The 25,164-nt window shown below is 42.4% G+C and overlaps 2 protein-coding genes across 2 annotated transcripts in view; one reads left to right on the forward strand and one right to left on the reverse strand.

Moving 5' to 3' along the window:
- The window catches only part of LOC145456953 (gonadotropin-releasing hormone receptor-like), a 126,418-nt gene that overhangs the window by 11,426 nt on the left and 89,828 nt on the right, over positions 1 to 25,164 (forward strand). The window lies entirely within an intron of this gene.
- Positions 9,310 to 18,036, reverse strand: LOC145456812 (cilia- and flagella-associated protein 46-like). The gene has a single exon (XM_080334931.1). It carries the CDS (start codon positions 17,878 to 17,880, stop codon positions 9,409 to 9,411), a length of 8,472 nt encoding a protein of 2,823 aa, XP_080191057.1. The 5' UTR covers positions 17,881 to 18,036; the 3' UTR covers positions 9,310 to 9,408.

The following is a 25,164-nucleotide window of genomic DNA, read 5'->3' on the forward strand; positions in this document are numbered from 1 at the left end:
CACATTGGCCTCTAGGCGATGTAAAGAGGAGGCTTGTACAGTACACTGAATGAAAAGTAAAGAAGACAGTATAGAAAAAAGCAGGCAACAAGAAATGGATGGCATGGCATGAAAGGCAAGATCGATAGATCAGACGTGTTCCGGTAATCTTGAGGATGGACTAATATTCATTTAGTAGTAATTGCTTGTATTTCGACTTGAATGTGGACATGCTCGTCGACTGTCGGATGGCTGGCGGTATACTGTTCGACACATCGGGTCCGGCATATTTGATGGAGCGATGATCTTTTCGGTCGATCATATGATATTTGGACGACGTGGACGCGCGTGTGTTGTACTTGTGCGCTTTTGATTCCGAGGTAAAAAAGACATTGAAATATTCGGGACTGCGACTGCAGTGGAACTGATACATACACTTGGCGATTTCTAGTTTCCGCATATCTTCTACGTTTAGGACACCGAATCTCTTCAGCAGAGACTTGTTGGATGGACAACCAGGCCCCTGTGGGGCCCTAGCTATGATACGGAGTACCTATGTTGTAGTTTTTGCAGTGCATGGCTCGAGTGCAGTTTTACTGTCAGCCCCCCAACAGAGGATGCCATATTGTAACTTCGATTGGATTAAGGATTTAAAGAGTATCCGAAGAACCCAGCATGGCATGAAGCATTTAAGGCTGTAGAAAAGGCCGCACTTCGGTGACAATTTAGTGTCTAGGGAATGAATATGACTCTTCCACGACATGTCCGAGTCCAGTAAAACCCCGAGATATTTCGCATTATCTGTGTTGGAAACGGGCTGACCACCGATGTTAACAGTTTGGTTATTTTTTGAATTTACTGTCAGCAATTGGGATTTCGAGGCGTTTATGCAAAGGTTATTTTGGGCCGTCCACTCATGCACTTTGAGCATTTGGTCACTATAGTCAGGGCATCCAGCTCTACTGTCGATGATGCCGAAGAGAGGAGGTGAGTATCGTCAGCGAACAGTGTGGTGTTCAATGAGGAGGTTTCAAAGATGTAGCTGACATATTAGGTGAAGAGGACCGGTCCAAGTACTGAGCCTTGGGGGTACACCACAGGTTACAAGGTGAGGAGATGACAAGGTATTTGAGATTTCAACCATTTGTTGGCGTCTGGTAAGGTAACTTTTCATGAGCTCAAGTTGTGGACACCGAAATCCGTAACGCGCCAATTTCGAGATGAGAATTTTATGATGTTGGTGGTGGTGCGTCATATTTCGGTTTCGCCACCTCCATTTTAAAAACCTGGGTGATGAGATAGTGGTATTGTTCAACGAATAGTACGGAAAACCAGGGATAGCCAAACACAGGGTTTTGTTTTGTATGTATTTTGCTCAGGACCAGGATATTTAGATATCCCTGGTTCAGGAGTTCGCTATATATAATGAACGCCATGAGCCCATGACAGACAGACAGAAGTTTATTTTCAGGTGTAAGAAAGTAATGCTGTGAAATGGCCAGGGTTGTAACCAAGTCACAAGGCACCGAGTCACAAGTCAATCTCAGTTTTATAGTTTTGACTCGAGTCAAGTCGAGTCATTTTCAATTCACCACCGAGTCAAGTCCGAGTCCAAGTCAGCGAAAAAGGGTCGAGTCCGAGTCACGGTATTATGACTCGAGTCGAGTCCGAGTCATTGTGTTGACTGCTCACTGAGAACCGAGCAGTGCTCAGATTCCTGTTCGTGTCATATTAAACCCACCTTTTATAACTCTCTTTGGTGATATCGAACGGTTCGCATTTATAATACACTAATTTCCCACACTTTTAGCAGTTTCTGGTCGCATTTTCAAGTACCAGTACCAATTGACGAAATCCAAATAGTGTGGTTACTATACTATTCTTCGAAATTACAATGAAATGTCGGTCTTGGCAGTCAGCGTCTCGAGTCATATGACTGGCTCGAGTCATGCACAATGACTCGAGTCCAAGTCGAGTCAATACAGAAATTGACTCGAGTCGAGTCGAGTCATTTCCGCATTTTGAGAAAATGACTCGAGTCAAGTCGAGTCATCAGAAAATCGTGACTCGAGTCTGAATCGAGTCGAGTCATGACTCGAGTCATTACAACCCTGGAAATGGCGGCCAGCGATACGAACTTCAGGTCTTCAAGTCAACTGGTCACCTCATACATTAAACAGACAGTCATATATAGGCCAACATGCAATGCCAATTACATATAGCCCAATTCAGACATGGGGTAATCGCGATTAGTAATCGTAACCCATTACGACGATTACAGCATTTTCAAATAATCGTAATCGCAATCGATTACATTCGAAAAAATTCCGAAGTAATTGTAATCGTAATCGACTACTTCCCATATCTAATCGATTTCTCTGTGAAAGAACGATTACTTTTTATTTTTTGCAAGGACTATGACATAAACTGAACATTCGTGAACAAGGAAGAGATATTATACCAGGCTCGTGACAGCACAAACGTCTGATTTTCGAACGCCGCAGCTCATTATTACGTCAGAAACAGCCTATTAGCTTTGCGCGTCATTGCGTAAGAAGTATCCACACTAAATAGATACATTAGTGTCATTGTAAGAACACCCGCCGTGCTGTATATCAGGTTATCAACACGTTCCACACGCCACTACCTCGCAGCAGTATAATTTATCTCCGCTCTGCCTAGTTTCAAATAGTAACTTATGGTTGATGTTTGTTATGCTTATGCTTAGTTACGCAATTTGACCGTAGCTGCTTGGCGAGCAGTAGGCCTATCTAGTACGTACGTACACAGGACAAAGATTTGAAATTTTGCACTCGTCAAACAAAACATTGCCATTTCCACTACGAAGCAGTAAAAATCAACAGCTGGTGATATATATATAAATCAAAACCGAGCCGTTTTGCCGTTTCTCGCAACGGCAGCTTGCAGTACAATATCTGTATTAAGTTGAAGGCAGAATTTTATGTTCGCTTCGTCTTATTCTCATATTACTCTGCTTGAAAGGGCGCCAATCGTTATTTCACAATTCTTTACTCAACATTGGGACCTGTCGCCATCGCCATGGGCTTATATATCATGTCAGCATGGGTTGTAGCTTGAATCAGGACCAAAACAGCAAGTCCCCCATAGGGTGGTAATCGCAAGTTGAAGACTGAATTTCGTCGAAAATTGCATTATATTACTATAGATTTTTAATCCTCTCTCAGCCCCCGGTGGTCAGATTTACCTGTAGAGTTTGTTTGTTTGAGGTAATTTTGGTGTTTGTCGACTACAACGGTCAGTTACACCAGGCCGATTTTCTGCATTTTTGATTCCGTATCTGCCGACTTGTAACACGGCCCACTTCTAGTAAGACACCGCTTACGCGGATGAGGCGGCGAGGAGGAGCCTAGATAAACCTCCAACACTTTGAAAGGAATTCTGAAGTCGACCTCGGTCGGACTCGAACCCGCAACCCAATGGCGTTGCAAACGTGGATTATACCACTGCGCTATCTCGCCACACAATAATTACCTACATGTAGAGCTGGTGGTGCGTAATTCATAATTATAATCTCTGATATCTTGTTATAATTACTTTAGTGCAGAGGTCTCAAACTCAAATGTGCTCTCGGGCCAATTTCCTAATTTGTGATGACCCGCGGGCCGCAGCATCAATAAATAGGGGTATTCAATCTATAATATCCAACTAAGCCTTATTTAACGGCACCTTGCAGACAGGCATTCCACAACCATCGAGAAAATGCAATTTACTATTAAAATAGTTTTTGTGCCGGGCATAATTTGTTAGAAATAATGAGTTTAGACATCATGCGAGAGGACGCATGATGATATCGTAAAAGCTGTGGAGTTGTAATATTGCAGCTATTGGACCTTTGAAATGCCGCAATTTTATGTAGAATATTTTAGAATTCACTAAAGATTGATCTGATATCAGAGCATGTGAGCGGTGTAGCCTAATCGGGGTTTCTGATATACTCGCGATAAGTATTGGCCAATGTTACTGTCATTGCCAAAGTCAAATTAAACCAGCGTTAAGTTTTCTTCGATTAATATTGGAACAGATCAATTACAACTTAAAATACAATCATCATTCATTGATCCATAGTAATAGCATTGTTTTTTAACCGTTTTAGCGCTCGCACCCCTTGTACTTTCAATTAGATTTCCAGTGCCCCCTGTCGATTTTCAACACAATTTCTGATGGGACCTATAACAATCAGAAAGCCCATTCACATAAAACCGCGCGTAGCGCGAAGAATATTTTCCAGTTGAATAAATTAGCCCAGAAAATATTCCACAGCTTGTGGCCAATTTCCACAATGCATCTGGTATCCCCTACGGTTCTTTGTACCACGAAGGGGATACGGACCCCTGGTTAGGAACCCCTGGAATAGAAATGACTGATCGCGGAAGAATCCATTGGTGTTGCAGCTGTGGAGCGTACCACTACCTTACTCGTCACCGATAATAACATGGACAGAGAGCACAAACAACATCCAGGATGTAAATATACGTCACGGGGGCCACAGAATGCCAATGGTTTCCATACAGACCTGATTAGATTTCTATATTCTATATACCCTACGCAACGCAAGCAAGGGGGTTTTGATATATTACTATTCCCCACGACAGCTTCCTAGATTTTTGCGTCCGTAGGATTGCCAAGTCACTATTCCGAGAGTCAAGTCCTTTTCTGATGTTTAAGTTCGACCCTACTCAACTCGAGTCATTTTTAGTTTATCACTCAGTCAATCCAAAATCGAGTAATTTGACGAAAGGTCGCACCAAACAAAATCACAATTTTCAGTCACGAATCATCAACGGTTCACGTTTTGTCATCATGAACCTGAAATGTGACGTAATAGCGATCCTCCACTGCATGGTAGATTTTAGGAAGCGATGTGATAGTGAAGTTTGTTTATATTTCAGGTTTTTGTAGTAGTTTTAGAGTGAACTTTAAGTTCCTAAATCTAAAAAAAGATATATGATACTAGTATACATTGTCGAATACTTGAAATTGAAAAATGCCTTCGCGGGCCGCACAAAATGTTCTCGAGGGCCGCGTGTTTGAGACCTCTGCTTTAGTGTATGTTGTTAATTCGTGACTTCCGGTTTGTTATATAATCAAACGATATTGTAGTGGCTCAAGCGTAGCAGACTACAAGAAAAACTTTCGTGAGACGCACAAACAAATTGTCATGTCTTTATATCTGACTGCATGTCTAGCAACTCAAGTTGTAAATTACCATGGTCAGTGGCCACATTAACTACAATAGGACATGAAAACATTTTCACCATGGGGAAAAAAGCATTCATTCCGTCAATGCGGCCATCGAACTTTACAATCAAGTCAAATGATCCATTGGTTTGATAGTCAGATAGCGTTTTAAAACGTGTTGCAACACCACCTGCACTTAATCAAGTCTGATGATGAGCAGACTTAAATTTGAGTGACGATCCAAACGCATTTGAGTGTGAGCATACTTTTTGACGTGAGTTGAGTAACGAAATCGTTGCTGAGTAGAGAATCGCTACTCGACAGCAAAGGAATTGGTCTCCACCCTTAATTATAAACTCCAGATTCCAAGCCAAGCAAGTGTAATTTTTGAATCAATTTTTTTGTTTGTTCCAAATTGATTTTATAATATTTTTGTTGGATTTTCTAACGTCAATGGGAGCCGCAAGTAGGCTTGCTCGGAGCCGCGGTTGGGAATCACTGATATAGAGAGGATTTTCAAGTTAATTAGATCTCTCGAAAATACTCTATAACTTATGTTGGTTTACGAAATACTTTTTTAGGATCCTTCGAGCTCGCTCCCCACCCTATTGGGAGATTTGAGGTGCGGCAATTATGGCCCTGGCAAAAATGCAAATCATTGGGCGCGATAAATTCAACTCTATAAAAATGGGCAATGGTACATTATGACGTAACAAGCAAATGACGCATCTCTAGTAAAGGGAGTTTGTTATCTCATTAGGCCTCTTCAGCGCAATCCATATTGTCTTCCAACATAGCTTCCAAGATGCAAAATAAATGTAATCGTGAGTAATCGTGATTTGATTACTTTTCCAATGTAATCGTAATCGTAATCGACTACTTCCTGATTTTGCTGTAATCGTAATCGTAATCGCGTCATTCAGAAGTAATCGTAATCGCAATCGATTACAATCATGAAGTAATCACCCCATGTCTGTAACCCATATATGTATATCTATAACACTGGTCAACAAAATGAAATTTTTTTTAGGCTGAACATCTAAGATCCGTTTCTGGGGTTTTTGAGGTTGCGGATTACGAATATCACATTAATTTTGTCAGATTGGCTCTCTATCAGAAGATATTTATACCCCTTAAAAAGCTCGAAATTACTGTATTTACCCTTAAATATTTCACTTGGTAGGAAGAAAATCGTAGTTTTTTGAAATTTTATACTGCGCATAAATGGCTAGTTGACTATGAAGAACCGTCATGTCATTCTCAGTCATTCAATAAATAGCCTATTAACATGGCATGATGCGAAAGATTTGTTTGTCAAAAAAGCAGTTTGCCAAGTCTAAAAATTGCACTTTTGCACGACGGAAATTCATATTCTCCTGTATCAATTGGGCATCCTACCAAGATTAAAGAGGAGTATAAAACTATAGAATTTGTCCCCGAAAGGCTTAACTACAATGCTCATATGTGTCTCATTTCTTTTGACTGGTAAATGGATAATTTTCCACTGATTTAACAAAGTGGGTATAGGGCCTACCTAGTAACCCTGTCAAACGAGAAACTTAAATTTGATATCTGGTGTATTCGAATACCGATGAAAGATTCCAATTTCACATTAGGAAGGAGTTTACAATGTAATTTCTCCTAAGATGTACTAAATAAAACTTTTTAGATGATCGCAAAGCACCCAACTACAAATAGTTGGTCCGAAAATTCGTATCTGCATATCGAAAACTTGGAACAAACATGACCATAAAAGTTCACTTCCTGTTCAGTGATCTTGATAGATTCCCGATCATCTTGTTGATTAGCAAGGGGAGGGTTCGACCAAGACATCAGAATATCGAAAGAAAGATAGCAGGGCAGATAAGATGAACCATTGGACATATTATGTCCAGAGGTGGTCAGTAACGAAGTACTTCTACTTTTTCGAAGTACTCAAGTAGTTTTCCTCTACTTCTGGTACTTACTCAAGTAGATCTGAATTTCACTACTTCTACTTCTACTTCATAATATTTTATGATCTACTTACTTACTTCTCGCTATTTTCAGTTTGCCAAGTAGAAGTAGTTTAATCCTCCAATCAGGAAGATAGCCTGAGAAATTTCGGGACTGTTTTCACGGAGTATCGACATTTAATTTTCATAAAAGTTGAGTTAAGTCCAGAATTTTCGTCGCGCTTCGCGCGCAGTGAATAAGGAGCAACCAGTATGGTTTCACGAAAGTATCGGTGAATACAATTTAGGTCGCGGGTTGGCGTGGTTCCGTTCACATCGCATTGTCGCCCTTCGCCACATCAAGTATTTCATCACAGTATATATGGCTTATCATAACGTTCGAAACTGATGTTTCGCAATCTAGCATTTACTTATCATATTGTAATCAAGCTGTCCAAGGCGTGTCCTAATCTGGAAAAGTGGACTCCGACTTTTTTTAGTTTTAGAGCGGTTTTAGCATACCAACCTTCGTAACTTTCAATTTCAACTTTCAAAGACATTACATGTTCCGTTTTTAGATTTAGATTTCACTTTCAATTCCGAGTACCATATATTTTGATTTCTAATTTAGGCCTATATCAGTTCTTTTGTCTGGATAACGTACATGTTGAAGTATAAAAACAAGTGTAGTAATGTCTTCAATTTCCAGAAATAAAGCTACACAATATAGCTTACGGTCCACCATATTTTTTATTAACGTTTACTAATCGCACAAAGCGTTTACACCGTATCAAACACAACATCTCCGTATTGCTCTTCGACTAAACTACAGGCCTTATAATATGGGGGAGTGCGCAGTACCATGATATTTTCTAAAACGTGCTTTTTGAGTAAACAGAGAATTAGTATCGCATTTCCATATCAATACTATCATTTTCATCCCATGATGTGGACGAATGCTTACATGCTATCGAAAATTGGAGACCTACTGGTATGCATCAATATGAATCAAGCTAGGCACCGTTCGCATAGCTCAATTTGCACCTTTTTACAATCCATGTGAACGAATTAGGGTCGTTTTCACAACTACTTACCTACTTGAGTACTTTTAAAGTCACTCAATTCTACTTCTACTTCAAGTAGTTTTAGGTTGCTCATGGAAGAAGTACTTCTACTCGTACTTGAGTAGAATCAGTGCCCTTCAGAACCTCCAAAACCACTCTTACTTTGTCCGCCTAAAAATATGTGTTGACCAGTGTAATTAATGATTGGGCATATCACTGCTGTCAATCTAGCTATATAAGCCATAATTCCTATAATGCAAACAGAGAAAACTAAGACGATCAATGCTGTGGAATGAGGTGGGCTTTGAGCAGTATCCGATTTATCACGTTCTGCAGTACTCGAGTAAGGTTTGTACACTTGAGTTTTGCTATTGCGCACGTGCCACTCTAGTAAAAGTAACGCCATGAATTGTACCTAATTATAAGCGGGATTGGCATTTTCAAAAACGTGTCAAAACACTTCAAGTGGAAGTAGAAAATGAAAGATCTGAAAAGTACTAAAGTAAGTAATTTCAGAAAGGAGATTTGATAGAGGGTCGCATACCTTTGGCAGTTAATCTGAGACGGCATATTTCCGAATTGCAAGATGCATCTTCCCGACTGACGCCAAATGACTGGTGATACTACGAGTGGATACAATCTTCGGAAATAAATACAATTCAGTTGCCGTGGTCTATTTCGCGTGGTACTTGTGATTTTTTTCACTCATACAAGTGATACAAACTTATCCCAATACTACTTTTCAACATCCAAATTCTAAAAAGTTTCATGTTCATGCATTTTACGTTGCTATCGTTTGTCTAGGATTAATAATTAGGCTACCGCCAATCATTATTTCCTCGTGTGTCGTATTTATACCCTGTGTTCTGTTGTCTACTGGATCGTGTCGTCTATCTTGAGTTGTTCTGCTGATAATATTCTGATTGCATATTGCAACCTCGTCGTATGAGTTATTGTTCAAGCAAGATCAGGAACATAACAAAAGTAAGTAATTTTCCCTATGGAACTGCTCAAGTAGAAACGGTAGAAGTATATCCGAAGCCTCTACTTGAATACTCCTAAAAAAATAGAAGTACTTCATTACTGACAACCGCTGATCAAAGAGCCTCACATTCAAAGACAACTTTTTATATCAAAAATAGCAACCCATATATTTAAAAAACAAATTGCATCACTATTCTAAAAACACCTAAAAAGCGCGATCACCAGCATCACACAACCATCACGTTTGGCAAGCCAAACAAAACCATATTACACCAAGACTGTTGAACCGGTTCCTCATCTTGTGGCGCTTGCTCCACGCTGTCATCTACCTGCGGTATCTCGTCTTCGACAACAGTCACTTCAGGAGTCGCTACAGCTGGCGAGGCCACGGGCGTGTCTCTTTTGCCCTTTTTCGATTTGCCACCTCGCGTATCCGGTTTTCCCGCGGCCGCAGTAGCCGGCGGTTCGATCACCGGAGGGTCTGGCTTTTTTAATGTAGGATTAAGAAGCCGCCGCACACCTTTACCCACAACTTGCCCGTCTTCGAGCAAAGTTTTCGCGACACACTGAAGCTTTTTCGCGTTGTCTTCAAGCGTGGAGTGCCACAAGTTACTGCACACGGTGTTAACGCCTACCAAGCTCAACAGGATAACGGCGTTCATTGGTTTCTCCATCAAAAGCAACGAGTTGGTCTTGTCCACGTCGACCTTGCTCTGATGCCTGAAACTCATGCTGGTTTGCGATTTGTCCAGAAGAAACATCATTTGACATCCGTTCAAGTCGAGAGCTGCCACTTTTGAAGGCGGTAAATGCGAGAGAAACCTCTCCATACCGTAAAATATAAACATCTCACACCCATTTACCATACTCTCCCACTGTCCTACGCTGGCTACTCCGCTAGCACCCGTTAGTCCGCTCCAAGCTGCAGTGCACGATGACGAATACACTTGAAGCACCTGTTCAAACACAGACATAGGCTTGTACTCTTCAGTTTCAGCCGACTCGTCCAACGGGTCTACGACGTAATGCACGGAATTGGTACTGATAGTGGCACATCCTGGAAGCACGTCTCTGTTTAACGGCACTATCTTAGCGGCCGTGGCAGGAGTTTTTCTCGTATCTTTCCCGGTTTTGGGTGTTTTCTGATTCCCTTTCGCCTGCGCTTCAGTCTTCTTTTTCTCGGCCAGTATAGCGGCTTGTTCCGGGTCCACGTACCATCGATGATGGGCTAATTGCAGAGAAAAGTCGCGACACAAGCAGTCTATGAAAGGCGTTTGAAAAGACGGCAACGCCTCCAAAGGCAAGTCTATCAAATCATAGTCTACAAGCAGCACTAACGTTTCCATGGCGTTCACGTCACTAGCTTGTCCCGATTTTATGCTGGTGGTGCATTCTCTCACCAAAGGGTCAACGTATTTATCTTGAAGAACTCCCAGCAAAGGCGACAAGTAACTGTCGAGACAGTCCACGATTTCCTGAAACTTTTCAGTCACTCTCATTTCCTCTTCTTCCTGCTCCGAAAGGGCCTCATTTGACAGCGTGACATTGGCGCTATCTCCTGCAGATAGCTGTTCCAGCATTTTTTGCCGTAACGCCAACTGCGCTCTTTGATACTCGGATTGCAGCAACAAGCTCATAAGCTGGTGTCCGTATTCCTCCACGTTGTCTTTCAGATTGTCTAATTGTTCTGGGTTTACGTCGATTCGAACTATAGACGATTTCGGTTCTTGCGTGCTTTTGTCCATCCTTTCTTTACCTTTGCCTTTTCCTTCGCTTGTTTGAGTGTTTGATTTCGAGTTTCGCAACAGAGACAGATACAAATGCTTCTTGTCGGGGGAGTGCTGTAAAATCGCGAAGTTGAAATTCGGCGGGAAGTCTTTCAACAAGTCCAGACTGTTGGGACCCACGCACATACGTTTCCACGCCGTGAAATTCTGCAGATTCTGACACACCCACTCGTACAACGAGCTTGATTTCAAATGCGGCGAATTTTCCATCAACCAGTATTCTTGATGAAGCAGCGAGGAGAATTGCGAAGACGCAGGGTCCGGTTGCGCTTTCAACAAGAATTCTCTGAAATCGATTGAGATTTTTGCGCTCTGATGTAACGCCAAGTATTGAGAAGCGATTGTAGAGTCAAGTTGCCCGCAAGCTTCAACGATTTCAAGCGACGCGTCCCTGACTACGTCCATGAGTTTCAAGTCGAGACCCATCTTTACGCTTTGCATCAGTATTTCAGTGGCTTGGAAACTGAAATTTTTCGCGTTTTCCTCGCCTGTCAGTATCCTCATTGCGTTTTCTGTGAGTTTTTTCTTTTGCTTATTTGTCAAAGTTGAATCGATACTGGTTTGACTCTTTCGGCTGACGACGCGGTCTTCATATTCATCATCATCGGACTGATTTGTGACATCTTCTCCAATTTTCACTTCGTTGCTCGCCGGTACAGGCGTGTCTGGTTTTACATCGTGGTAAAACACAGACCACTTCAAGTCCGCATTATCCGATGAATACATGCTGAGATGTCTCATCGCAGTGCCGATAAGACTCAAGCACCTAACACGGTGCTCTGGCATGTTCTGGGAAATATTATACACGCTTAAGAGTGACGAAAAGATAGCCTGCGGTATTACTTCACAAACATCCCTCCATTCTACGTCTAACGGAGACAGATTGCGATCCAGCCCGATAAATTCATTCACGATATGCAATAGCGAACCTGATTTGGCTTGATTTTGTTGCAACCATTTTTTCTCTTTTGCGTTTGCGTCCCCAATGGAAAGCAAGTACCTCACACTGTCCATCGTGATATCGCACATCTCTCTTGCAAGTGGGAGACCGACGGTTTGAGATTGCCCTGCATCCATAGTGGAGATAACTTCAGCGTACAAATCAGACACACTCGCGCTTGCAAACTGCATCCTTTCCAATCCATTCAGAAGAAAAGTGTGTTGTTTTTCAATAGTATCAGATCTGTTGTAAAGTTCGAGGCAAATTTTGGCATATTTGGCTGATAAGGTAGCCGCTTCTTTTTGATATCCATGTAATACAAGGTTGTCAATAGCATTTTGGAGGTCTGACAGGTTGGAATGAACCGAATCCCTAATTCCATTTGACACCTTCATTGATTTATCTAATCTCAGTAACGATAACCGAGAGGAAACCATGCTGATGATGTAAGATATCTTACCTTTTTTAGTAGGCCTGGCGTCACTTAGAATGTTCATCGTATCAATGGCCTTCAACATAAGCGCCTTGGCTTGCTTCAATCTTGTATTTGTGACGTCAGGATCCCGAACAATGGAGTCGACGGTCATGATTGCGACATCATACCAGACTTGTTCATCCCCTCCCAGATCTTGCACTTCGCTCAAGTACCGCAGCGCTTGACCGAGGTTTGATTCCATAATCGCGAGTCGCGAAAACTGAAGGTAAATGTCAGCGAGTAGGTCTTGATCTTTAAAGGCAGTGGCAGATTCCAAAGCTTGGCTGAGAAGATCTCTCACTTTCTGCCTGTAACCGAGATCTAACAACAAAGTCGCTTTTTCCACCCACAAACGTCTCAACGACACGCCTTTGATCTTTTTCCCTTGCAGTGTTATGGGCAAGGTGGCTTCGTCCGACGCGACCGACGAGTTATCCTTTCCTATCAAGCCTTGCGAAGACCTCTTTATCCTTGCTTCTTCGTGCTGTACTTGCTTCTCTTTCTGTATCATGATCTCCTGCTCCTGCAAAAAGCTGCCTCTTTCGCTCTCCGGCAAAATAATATCCGACACATACTCCTCCCATCTCTTAGCGACGTCTGGCAATCCCAAATCGTACAGTACCTTCACACGTTTCAAATTCACTAATTCGCCCCACGACGGAGACGCCAGTAGTGTCGATACCATCACGTCAGCCAGAGAGAGTACCGGCAATGTCATATGAGTGTACCCAATAAAATACAGCTCATTGACTAACTCATTGAGATAATGCACGGTCAAAGCCGGTTTAGTTACGGTTTTCGCGCTGAGCGCAGTGTCGGTTTGGTTGAACGAAAACGCACGGAGGATATCATGAGGTACAGTATAGTTGGCCCACTGAATTACATCTTGAGGCATGCCTTCTGAGGACCCTTTTTTAGTCGATTTTTCTTTTACAGGCGGCGCTGCGGGCGCCTTTTTATCGGCCGGAGTCTCTTCCAACTTAGGCAACTGTCCTACTAAAGGTCCAGCTGCTGCTAAGGCGATTTCCCAAAGTCGGTTGATGTACGAAACCGCAAGGAAAGTGTAGTTCTTATGCTTTTCCGAGCCTCGTCCGCACATTGTAGCTAACATGATATGCGTCCGCGCCAGTAATTCAAGCTGTCTCACGCTGTTGAGATCTGATATTTTCGCGTCCGTGTTGGCTTCTTTGATACCGATGACAATTTCCTTATCAACGGGGACAATATCTTCCTGGTTGTCAGCATTGCTTTTGTCTTTGTCTTCTGCCGATTTTTTTTTATCCGACATCACAGTCGGAGGGGTGTCGCTGATTTTAACGCTGCGTTTTCCGTCTTTCGTTTTCGGAGTCGGTTTCGAAGCCGGGGTTTTCGATGCTTTACCAGCTCCTTTACGCTTACCCTTCGCGTGAGACACCGTCTCCTCCAGAACAGGGGTGAACTTCATGCCCAACAATATATCGACAGCCCATTCCATCACATTCACAGCATCCGCAAGTGGATACTCGTTGCAGTACAGCCAAGTTGAGAATTCCACCAGGAACTCGACTTTAACCCATAGATTTTCCTCGCTGTGCAAAGATTCAATCGCTTTCTGATAAGAAGACAGCTGCTGTAATTGCTCGTGCGATGATAACGCAACACGTCGCCACATGTGAGCGACATACTCCTCTGATTCTTCCCGAAACTTAGCAATGTCAGCGTACACACTTCTGCCTAATTTGGCTTTCACCATGATGCGATTTTTGAACAGGGGCAGCCTGTGTTTCGTACGCGGCATGTTCTGTATGGCTTGATCCATACAGGCCAACGCTTCTTCCCACTGTGCCTTGTCTGTGATGGTTTGGAACAAGACTCCGTACAAAGCTGCGCGTAGGGTGTTATGGTTGTCAAATTCGGATGGGTATTGCTCTCTGGGAGCTGTCTGCATCGCTCTACTAGTAGTGTCTTCTCTCTCTTTTTGTTCTAATTTGAGTTTCAACCCGCTAGCCGTAGTAGTGATGTAATGCAGCAGCTCGGTTAAAGGCTGGCGTAGAAGCTCTCTTTCGATCGGGGATGACATTAACGGTAGTGACGCGTTCCACCACCATGAACACGCAGACATAACCAAATGATAGCTCGATGCCGAGTTTGCGAATCGTGCGCTAGTCGCGAAAGACTCCATCGCCTGTCGCCTTGCGTACGGATTGTTGGAAATCGTCGACAATACGCTCTCTCCCAAGATGGAAGCCGCGTGACTCAGCATTTCGTAATCGTTTCTCGCTTTGTCCTTTGCTTCTTTGCCTTTTCTGCTTTTCTTGACGACTGCAGCTTCGAACGAAATGGCTTTGTTCGCACATTTCACGACTAGCGCATGCTCCTTGTTGCTATGCGCCAAAAACGATAGCCTGCACCACACTTCCAGTTCCACGCTAGTGTCGTCCCAATCACAGCTTTCTGAAGCTGCTACAGTCTCCTCTAACGTTGGCACTGTGAATTCCATCATTCCGTTTTTATTCAAAGCGTGCATCTCTAGCATCACAAGCGCGGCTGACATCGCCTTCTGCGCAGGCGCGCATTCATTCTCGACGCCAAGCCCTGGGCCGATTTGCTGCTGTAACATTTGCTTCAGAAGCGCCCACGTAGATAGCGCTTCGCGTCTCACTGCCGTCGGGATCACGTCAGACTTAATCGCGCCTTTCGTGATATCAAGAGCGTGCTCTATAATTTCGAGAGCCTTTTTTAGATCGTCTTGCGATTGAGGGTCAACCGTTACTTGAGCGGAAGACGCGTTTTTTTCTTTGCCCGGTGTCTTTTTTCTGCTGGGCGGTTTGGAGGCGGCACTGTCGGGCGGTGGATCAACGGGTGTGGCAGCAGGCTTCGATACTTTCCAAGGACGCAGCAATCCCTGCGCTATCAAATTTGAGACGCGTACAAACAGAACGATCTCACTCGAATGTCCCACGTCTCTCAACCCAGCCAAGGCGGATTCGAAAGTCGGTATCAAGTCCGAAAGTTTTCCATCCTCGATGAGATGTTTGTTATAGTTCCACAAGTAAGATGTGCCGCTGCATGCAATCCAAGATTCGCGTAAAATAACGCCGACTTCGATGGCGCGTAAAAATGCGCCTGTCGCGTTGTTTCCTAATTTTGCAATCCATTCCGTGTAAATACCCCAAGGTTGGTCCACATCTTCCATTCTCCTCGAGCTCGCATTGCTTTTTGGTCTCTGGTGCGTATCTTCTGGCATTCTCGGCACTTGACCCAGCTTCAAACCGTGGCACTGCAGCAAGTGTATGTGCGCCTCGCCGAATATAAAATGGATTTCCGCGATCAGTCTTAAAAGATCGGTATCGTTGAGGCGATTACTATCAGAGAGATCAGCGCCGTAGGTGATTTCAACTTGAGATTGCAAAGTAGGTGCTGATTCGGCAGTGCCTTCGCGTGATTTCGGCACCTCCGTAGCACCAGCATTGGTAGCTTGCAGCTCAGGCTGTTCTTCTGCGGATTCCGCCGAGGACTCCCATCGACCATCATCGTAAAGCAAACAAAACCTCGCTGCAACTCTGCACACGTCCCAAACTTCTTGCGCGCGGGCCACTTTAGCCAAATCCGCCCACAATCTCATTCTCTCCCTATCATTTTCGTCTCCAAGTCGTTTCAAGTGCCCGGCTGCCTTTTTCACGCATTTGTCCCACTGCGACGCGGTCGCGGAAAGTTTTTGTACAGCCGACATAGATTTTTGCCCTGTCACTTTAACTTCTCCTTCGCTGTCCAGCACGTATTGGAAAGCGTCAGGCGCTAGCGCAAGACCGGCCTTCACCAGCAACGATCTCTTCATGCGCACACTGCCGGAATCAGAACTTTTCCGTGCCTGTTCAATGATGACAGCTGCCGTGTCTTCTGGAGTCTCGGGGCTTTGATACAGCTTCGTGCTAAGTTCGAGACGGTGTAGCATAGTTTGAAGCCTCTGGTGGTAAAATCCAGAATGGTCCAGCTGCAGCGCTTTTCTGATATGCCTTAACGCGGCTTCGATTTGTTCACCATCTTCTTCACACTTAGCCAGCTCAGTGTGTAGCTGGCATCGTAGCTTCACTTCGAGAGACTGAATGTCCTCTAAAGACTGCCCGACTAAGCCTAGTGACTTGCGTACGTTTTTTCTTAAATTCGGCTGTAAAAGTGGCAGGCATAGATTCCATTGGGTTACGCACGCTGCTTGCACTGCTTGTGGGTTTCCGGACCTCACAGCGTTTTCTATGTTTTGGTCCATACGTTTGATAGCAAACAGTCTGACGTCCACTGCAGACTGAGTGTACGCTTCTTGCATGTCGCCCAAGTCTTTAACGATAAGAACGCATTTCAAACACTCCGATTCCAAATCGAAGCTAGGGTCTTTATCGGTAATTTCGTCGAGGGCAGTCAAGCACACCCTGGCCAATGCGACCTGTTCGCTATCAGCGCAAAATCTGGCTGTTTCTAACAAGAGCCCAGGCAGTATATCTCTCCCCATGTCCCCCATTAAATCAGTGGGGATGTCGATACTAGCCCGCGACATAAGCCGTGAGCCTCGTCTCTGTTGGGGACTTACGCTCGAAACTCGCGATACATCCGAACCTGCGTCTGTGGTTACACTCTTTTTTCTACCAGACTTCGGCGTTTCTTTCACGTTAGACGGGCAGATGATGTTGATAATTGACTTCAATTCTTTCTCTGCGTTGACTTTTGAGTCGTCCTCTTGCGACCGAGCGGAGTTTCGTTTCAGTCTTTGTAATTTCAAAAAAGCGAGGAATTCCGGGATGTTATTGACACGTTTTGTGAGTTTGTTAGTGTCCACGAGTTTGTATTGAATTTGAAGCCTGAAGACATCTTTGAATCGGGACTTTGCATACTTTAATGTGAAGTCAGAGACAGTTTCGCTAGTGCTGATGGCCTCTTTCATCTTCCCTGCATCTATCAGACTTTCTACCAGTGCAACCATAAGAGTAGCCCGCCAATCGTAATCTGGATCCTCAATATCAGTCAAAGCTTTGACAATTTGTTGAAGGCTTTGATGCAGCAGACCCTTCAATCCGGGCCGTAAGAACGGACGCGCCATTTGCCAAAATAACACCGACACGTTGAATACAATGAAATGATATCGCGGCTTGTCTTTCGCTAGATTGATCGCTTTTATCAAGAAAACCACAGCCGAATCCAATTCCGTCGATGAATTCGGTGATTTACTCGACAGCAGCTGTGCTTTGCAAATATACGCCCTGCACAGAAACTGATCGGTGATTTGCAAGCCTTGGAAGTACATCTGCAGAAGATTCTCGGCTATCTTCATCTCTTGTAGCTTAATTGCAATTTCAGCTGCGATCACATACAAGTCAGCCCCGCATGGGCTTTGTCCTTCTATGTGACTGGATTCTTTGTTGGCTGCGTCCAGCATTTTGTGAGCTTGCAGCAGAAGATTGCGCGCGTGCTCTGTGTTGTTGGTAACATTTGCTGCCGCTAGAACTTGTCGTATATTTACATCCATGATGTCCTTTATAATCAAAGTCAATCAATCGACATAAATTTACAGAAACTTAAATTAATTCATTCTGTTAGGATAATTGAGCAATTTAATTCTGAAACAGTGACGATTCAATTGGGATTCTTTTACGGATAAACAACTCAACACTTTACAATACGGTAGTTATAACATCGCTAGTACCGTAAACGGGGGTAACTTTGGACAATTTTCAACAATCCCGCTTTGTATCTTGGAAACGCTAGGGTGTAGGGGAGGCAAGTTTTGTGTTTTTCATGGGTCATGGATCAAAGAATAGGATTGCCTAATCCAAAATCTTCATGTTCATAAATAAGCACCTTATTACCGTAAATTATCCGTGTCCAAAGTTACCCTTGCATGTGGGGTAACTTTGGACAATGTAGTTTTTTGTATGCCTTTACACTCTATTGTTTATGAAACCTCGTAAATGATGCTTATTTGGTAAGAGTTAATGAGAGCAGTGGCTAAAACTGAAAAAAATAGTATATGTCTGGCCTATTGCATGATTTTTACCTAATACCCCCCCCCCAAAAAAAATAAATAGGTAGTTTATGAAAGGTAATGCCCCCTTTTTCATCCTTTATCTCAATTTTCTCTCATGCCTTCACCAATTGGGATTTATAAATAACATATGGTGATAAGGTGTATCCCACTGGCAGTGTCAGCAATCGACAGCAAACATTAAGAATGTTACCGTGATTTATTGCCGATTTCAAATATATTACTGTTCTTTAAATGATACACTTTCCCTTTCTTATGCCCTCTGATGGATATATAATTTACGATATCCCATATTCAGCAGGCACATGTTTAGGAGTATGTGATAAGTTTTTGAAATAGCTTACACCCGATAACAATCTCTCAGCTCATTGCGTACCCATTTTTTCATATTTTGGCAAACTCTCAATTTATTAACCTTCTCATTCCATTTTAAAAAGCCATCAGGCCGGTCATAAGGAATAAAGTTGACGATACACTTTGACACAGATGGAGCAGCCACTTTCCAGAGCTTTAAATATCACATTTTCCACTGTCCAAAGTTACCCCGTTCTGATAAAATTTGATGGGGCAACTTTGGACATCACATTTTCTTGTATTGATCTAAGGGTGAGCCCACTGAGATTTTTGCCATGGATTAAGACTACTTAGAGGTATCTGCTGTCAAGTTTTGAATCTCTGAATCACATGCTATCTATGTTTGGTTGTAAGAAGTTTCATGGCCATAAATTTTGATGAAATTGACCCCCGCCATTAACTTATCAATGTTGGGTCAAGTTTAACTGGTAATGAAATGAATTCATCTTTTATTGAGACTGCTTGTGGTACTGTTGCCTCATGAAAAAGAATTGGACATCCAGCGGCAACGCTTTTCCATCAATAACCATCTAAATCTTTTACTGCTTAGTGTCCAAAGTTACCCTTAAGGCCAAAGTTACCCCGGTTTACGGTATATAAATAATCATATATTCACAGTTATACTTAGGCTATTACTTGAAGCTTTTCAGTTGATTATTTTCAGGAAGTATTGCCCATGAAAATCAGACGATCATTGCTAAAGAACCATAAGGGCAAATGAGATATGATGGTGTCCTGGCATCGCTATCCAAACAGAGACACGAATTCCCTGACTATCATTCGAATATTTACAAATTTTATAAAATATTATGTACAAACAACTATGGTTTTAGGCTTCTATTAAAAGTCCGTTCCAGATGACACAACTTATAACTTTTGATTACCGCAATAGTAGGCCTAACAACTAACACAATAATATGATGCAAAAAACTGGGTATTGGTAGGCCCAATGTACGTTATCCAAGCTATAAGGCATATGAAGGACGATCACTATGTCCTAGTTGTATTCAACAGGAAAAATTTAACAACCATCTAGCAATTAATATATTATGTAATTTCAGGTTCAGTTTTTTCATAAACTAGGGTTATATACAGGGTTGCCATCGACATGGACCCAAAAATAAGGACAGTCGAAAAATTAGATTAGCATGAAAAAGTGTTTTTGTACATACTTTGTATTTATACGAGCCGGGGCATATCAAATTCCGTACTTTTCGCCAGAAACAATCTGCTTCAGCAACTCCTTGTTATTAGATAGTGCTTCTTGGTTCTCACGACAGCTCAGGTCTAGGTTTACCTTTACTCAGGGCCGAAACAGCACTTCGTCAGCCCTTCCCCCCAAAAAACGTTAGTCTTTGGCCCCCGTAGGGTGATAAACGAAACTTCTTCACCTCGTTGTGATTAGAGGTGTCAATCAAGACGGAAAAGTCCGTACACCAAGTTTAGACAAAATCCCTTTTTGACGTATGGAGCAAGAACTCCAGTAACAATGCTTATAGTCTTGGTCCTGGCCGACACTTATTTGCGATGTTGGAAGCGGGGAATATTGCTTTGAACAATTGCGATGTACAATCCTTGGCGAGGAATGATTGCTGGTGTTTGACAGTATGGAATGCCCAGGTACCCTCGTGCAGCATCTGCCTTGTAGTCTGTAGTCGTTAGTGCTGATCGACTTGTGGAAAAATTATACATCGACTGGCTCAAATTGATCAGTATGACACACTTCTCGTGTTTTGGGGAACCATTGTGAGTTGAAATAGCGGTCTCTATTAATGGCCTCTAGGTTAATGTCACAATTGCAGATATTGCAATGTGCGAAACACTCGCCCTTCAAGCTTCGTTAGGTACCTTTGAATTCTCTCTCATAATCGTCACGAGAAACGTTCTTACGCCTGCTCATTTTGACTAATCAGATTTCGCCTTACTATTAGCTAAAACTATATGCGCAAGTGCAACATAATTTTGATACATTTATCAATGATTTATAGCTGTAACTGTTTAACCAATGTGTCGACTGCACTGCGCCTTTTTTCACTACGCAATAAATGCTGCCTTCCCCACAGCTTGACCTTATTCTGCTGTAGACCAAGCAGCAGGAACCTGGTACTGCTGTTTACTGCTGAAATGACGTCCGCTGCGGTAGCTTGGTACAGACGAAACTGCTATACCACCACTCACTGCCCTATAGCTATCTCACCACTTGGAAGTCATTTGTGGTGTGTGCGTCACGAGAGATCCTTTCATTTATGATGTCATGAAATATCGACGCAAAAGCATAATTTGAGAATATTATGCAACACAGATACCAGAGGAAAACGATGGAAGTTCTGTAGTGGTTGAAAATAAGACAAAATAAGGACGCAAGTCTAAAATAAGGACATTTCTTAGAAATAAGGACAGTTGAGTTTTCTAAGACGTGGCCCTTCAAAAAGAGGACAAATCTTAGAAATAAGGACGGTATGGCAACCCTGGTTATATACCTTTCAGTCAACAGAGAAAAACGATGTGACCCACGAATGATGCACACCCCATCATGAGATTTTAATTCAATTTAGGTTTGTATGGGTGATCAAAACCTGTAGGCCTACCTGAATCCGATTACTTTTGTATGTGAGACAAAACATGGTGCCTTCAGCTTAAGAATCACAGGTAGACATTACTGTGTAGACAGTGGGGCTGTTCAAAAATAACTTTATTTCCTGAATCTTGCTGGCTACGTGATTAAATTGTTAGGTTGCCTTAAAAAACGACGCAAACCAAATTTGAATTCATTCCAACCGGTAATCGCGGTTTTTGACCAGTTTGAAAATTTGGGTTGGAATGAATTCAAATTTGGTGTGGGTCGTTTTTTAGGCAACCTAACCATTTAATCACGTAGCCACCTAGATTCAGGAAAAAAAGTTATTTTTGAACAGCCCTAAGACACGTTCTTGATTTGACATAAGCTACATAACCACCGTCTCTTATAGGGTGTACCAGTGAGAAGAACTACTAAAATTTGTAAGGCCATCTGGTTACCATATTGAGACCACTCCATAATTTTAACACATGAAATCAACCACATGGCACAACATTCTTCATTCACAGCACATGAATTGAAAAGTAAAACATACATGATATCTACATCCCAATTCGCCAGTTGACCTGGGCACATCGCACAGGATAAAAAAGACACTATATTTTGCATAGGCTATTTGATCATTCATTATACCTGAATGTATTCGACAAAATTTATCCACTCATCATAACAATCCGTTTGTGGGTGACTTGAATTCCACAATACCACAAGCACTTCCTTTCAACTATTTATATCCAGCATTCATTTATTAAACCTTTGCCATACACCAATATCTTTCACACCACATCACAACTATACGTATATTTCTTTTCCATGAGCTGTTTTCGGGATATCAATAAACACACATCCTTTATTCCCAACTCAGAAATCATGTGCGTGAAACGGGAGTCCAACAAGTATGCATCTTATGAGGTAAGAGCAGAGGGGGCAGTGACTAATGTTCCCTCTAATATTTGACGAGTCTGCGCGCACTCACCAACTCACTGCGTGGTCCCTTAGACAACAGTGCGTAACGACTAAAAAAAGTCATCACTTCGGATTTTTTGTGCGCAGCTTAGACTTTCTGTGTGCAGAGACAGTGTCTCGATTGCGCACGTGCGCAGCTTAGAGGGAAAATTCGCAGTGACCCTTAGCGATGTACACATTCATAAGTCTATCTCTAGAAATAGTTCCGGTATAAAAATAAGCGCACTATGTCATACGGTTAGTACCGTAACGCTCAAAACTTATCACGGCTGGCTCAGTGCTCAATTTCACAAAAATTACATAGGCTACAAAAGTACTCAAACTGACAAGTGACAACCATTTACATTCCTTATACCTATCCCCATTCCTCACGTCACTAGGAATGAAATAATACTCACCAGTTACAGTTGGGTGGGGATAGCGACCACAAAGAAGACAAATACCGGTACAGAACAGTAGGCTACAACTATCGTATGCTTTAGTAATAAGTGAAATCATGAAATCAACCACTGGCTCATCATTAGCGAGGCTAACCTGTCTCCTGATTGCAGCCCTGTTAAAGTTTTACGTCTTATTAATGCGTAATTTCGCATTGTAAAACGATAAATTATATAGGACTGCTGAAATTGAGCAGATCCAGACTGCACAGTGCACAACCGAGGAACCGACTAGTTTCTGACCCGGCCTCCAACGATCCACAAAATAAATAATCAGCTGCACCCTGCAATCATGGAAAACTGAATGTTTTCCATGTTTTCCATGCTGCAATACATTTATGTTACTAGGCAACATGCGCCACCTGCTGGCGCTTGATATATTTTGAAGCATGAAAATTTGGATGTCGGTTTATGTATGGCTCAGTTCAGTTCAGTTCAGTTTATTAGCCATTTATATCAGTTCAATACACCACTAAAATTGCGATACAATGAAAAGATAGGAAGGTGTCGAAACGACTTGGAGTAGTCTTTGAAATCGACACAATAGCGTAATGGTTCAGCGTCCGGCTTCTTGAATGGTAGGTCGTGGGTTCGATCTCCGGCCGGGTCAGACCAAAGACCTGATAAGTAAACACTGGTATCCATGACTTCCCTGCTTGGCGCTCATGCATTACTGGGATAGCATGGAGGGGTGGGGCAAGACTTAGAAAGCCATACAAGGCTATATCTGTACCTTCCTTGTCCAGCGGCATATGCACAAACACATGCACATTGCCCAATGTACATCATGCACTCTTGGTGTGCAAATGCACATATCGTGTGTATGTCTATCATGAGTCGGTGTATATGCCGCAAAACCATCAAGGACAAAAATAAACTACGTCCGTTCCGTTCCACAATCAGACACCCACCTTGGCCTGCCCTAGGTGATGCAAAGAGGAGGCATGCACAGCACACCAAGGCATATTTGTCACTGAGGCCATAGTCGTTTACAGCGTGCTATGCGACTATGCTGAGAAATCGCCGCAATGAAAACTTGAGAGCTCCTCGGGAGCAATAAATTTTTGAGATATTTCTTGACGTCCCATATAGCAAAGATTAGGATTTAGGAAATCCGGATTAGGGAAATTTTGACGGATTTAGATTGGATTAGAATTTGCGAATTTTTTCTCATGAATTAGGATTAGGATTGGATTTTTGGGGAGATTGATGTCCTGTGGCGAATGGCGACAAAGTTTCTCGTCCTACCACGATTTTGCAAAGTTGGTAAAGTTATTACAAGAGGTGGTCAAAGTAGTCAAGAAAGCTACTCAAGTAGAAGTAGAAGGAGCGACGAAAAAATCTACTCAAGCACGGGTAGAAGTACTTCGTCCATAAGCCACCTAAAACTACTTGAAGTAGAAGTAGAATTGACTGACTTTAAATCTACTCAAGTAAGTAAGTAGTTTTGAAAACAGTCTTAACTCGTTCACATGGACTGTCAAAAGCTGCAAATTCAGCTATGCGGAAGGTGCAGAGAGCTTGATTCGTGTTGATGCATCCCAGGAGGTATAAATTTTCGACAAAATAAGCATTCTTCCGCAACATGGGATGCAAATTATGGTGTTGATATGAAAATGCGATACTAACCCGTTGTTAACTAAAAGACCCCATTTTAGAGAATATGGCATGGCGCCCTACCCCTTATTACAAGGCCCCAAGTTTAGGCGAAGAGCAATGCGGAAAAGTTGTATCGGATACGGTTTCAACACTTTGCGCGATTAGTAGGCCTATACGTTAATAACAAATATCGTGGATCGTAAAATTTATATTTATTTTATTTTTTCTTTATTTTCGGTGAATAGGGGCATTACTTCACTTGCTTTTGTGCTCTAACATGTATGTTCTGCAGACAAAAGAACTGGAAGTAATTATAACTCAAAGTATGATACTCGGAATTGAAAGTGAAATACATATACCTAGGGTTACCATACGTCCTCTTGTTGGGTTACATAATATAAGCCTACACACCAAATTTGGTTCAATTCCAACCAGCAGCCGCATTGCTACAGGAGAAGAAAGTTTCTATTTATTATATAAAAATAAATAGCAAAATATTTGAAAATTTTCTGTTCAGCCCATGAAAGTGTTAGGTTGTGTATAGAAACGATGTTCACCAAATTCGGTACAATTCCAACCGGTGGAAGCGGAGTTATGGCCGTCGAAAAATTTGGATTATGAATAAAATAGTATTTACGGTGACCAATTCTTTAATTATTTATTATAGTGGTGCCCACCATAAATACTATTTTATTGAATTCCAAATTTTTTCGACGGCAATAACTCCGCTTCCACTGGTTGGAATTGAACCAAATTTGGTGAACATCGTTTCTATACACAACCTAACACTTTCACAGGGTGACCAGAAAATTTTCAAATTTTTTATTATATATT

Source organism: Botryllus schlosseri, chromosome 15 (genome assembly GCF_051294905.1).
Source record: "Botryllus schlosseri isolate E-star chromosome 15, Bs_hap1, whole genome shotgun sequence".
Lineage (NCBI taxonomy): Eukaryota > Metazoa > Chordata > Ascidiacea > Stolidobranchia > Styelidae > Botryllus > Botryllus schlosseri.

What these genes read in the sequence shown, in the direction of transcription:
- LOC145456812 (XM_080334931.1), bottom strand. Translation starts at nt 17,880, where the DNA reads ATGGATGTAAATATACGACAAGTTCTAGCGGCAGCAAATGTTACCAAC.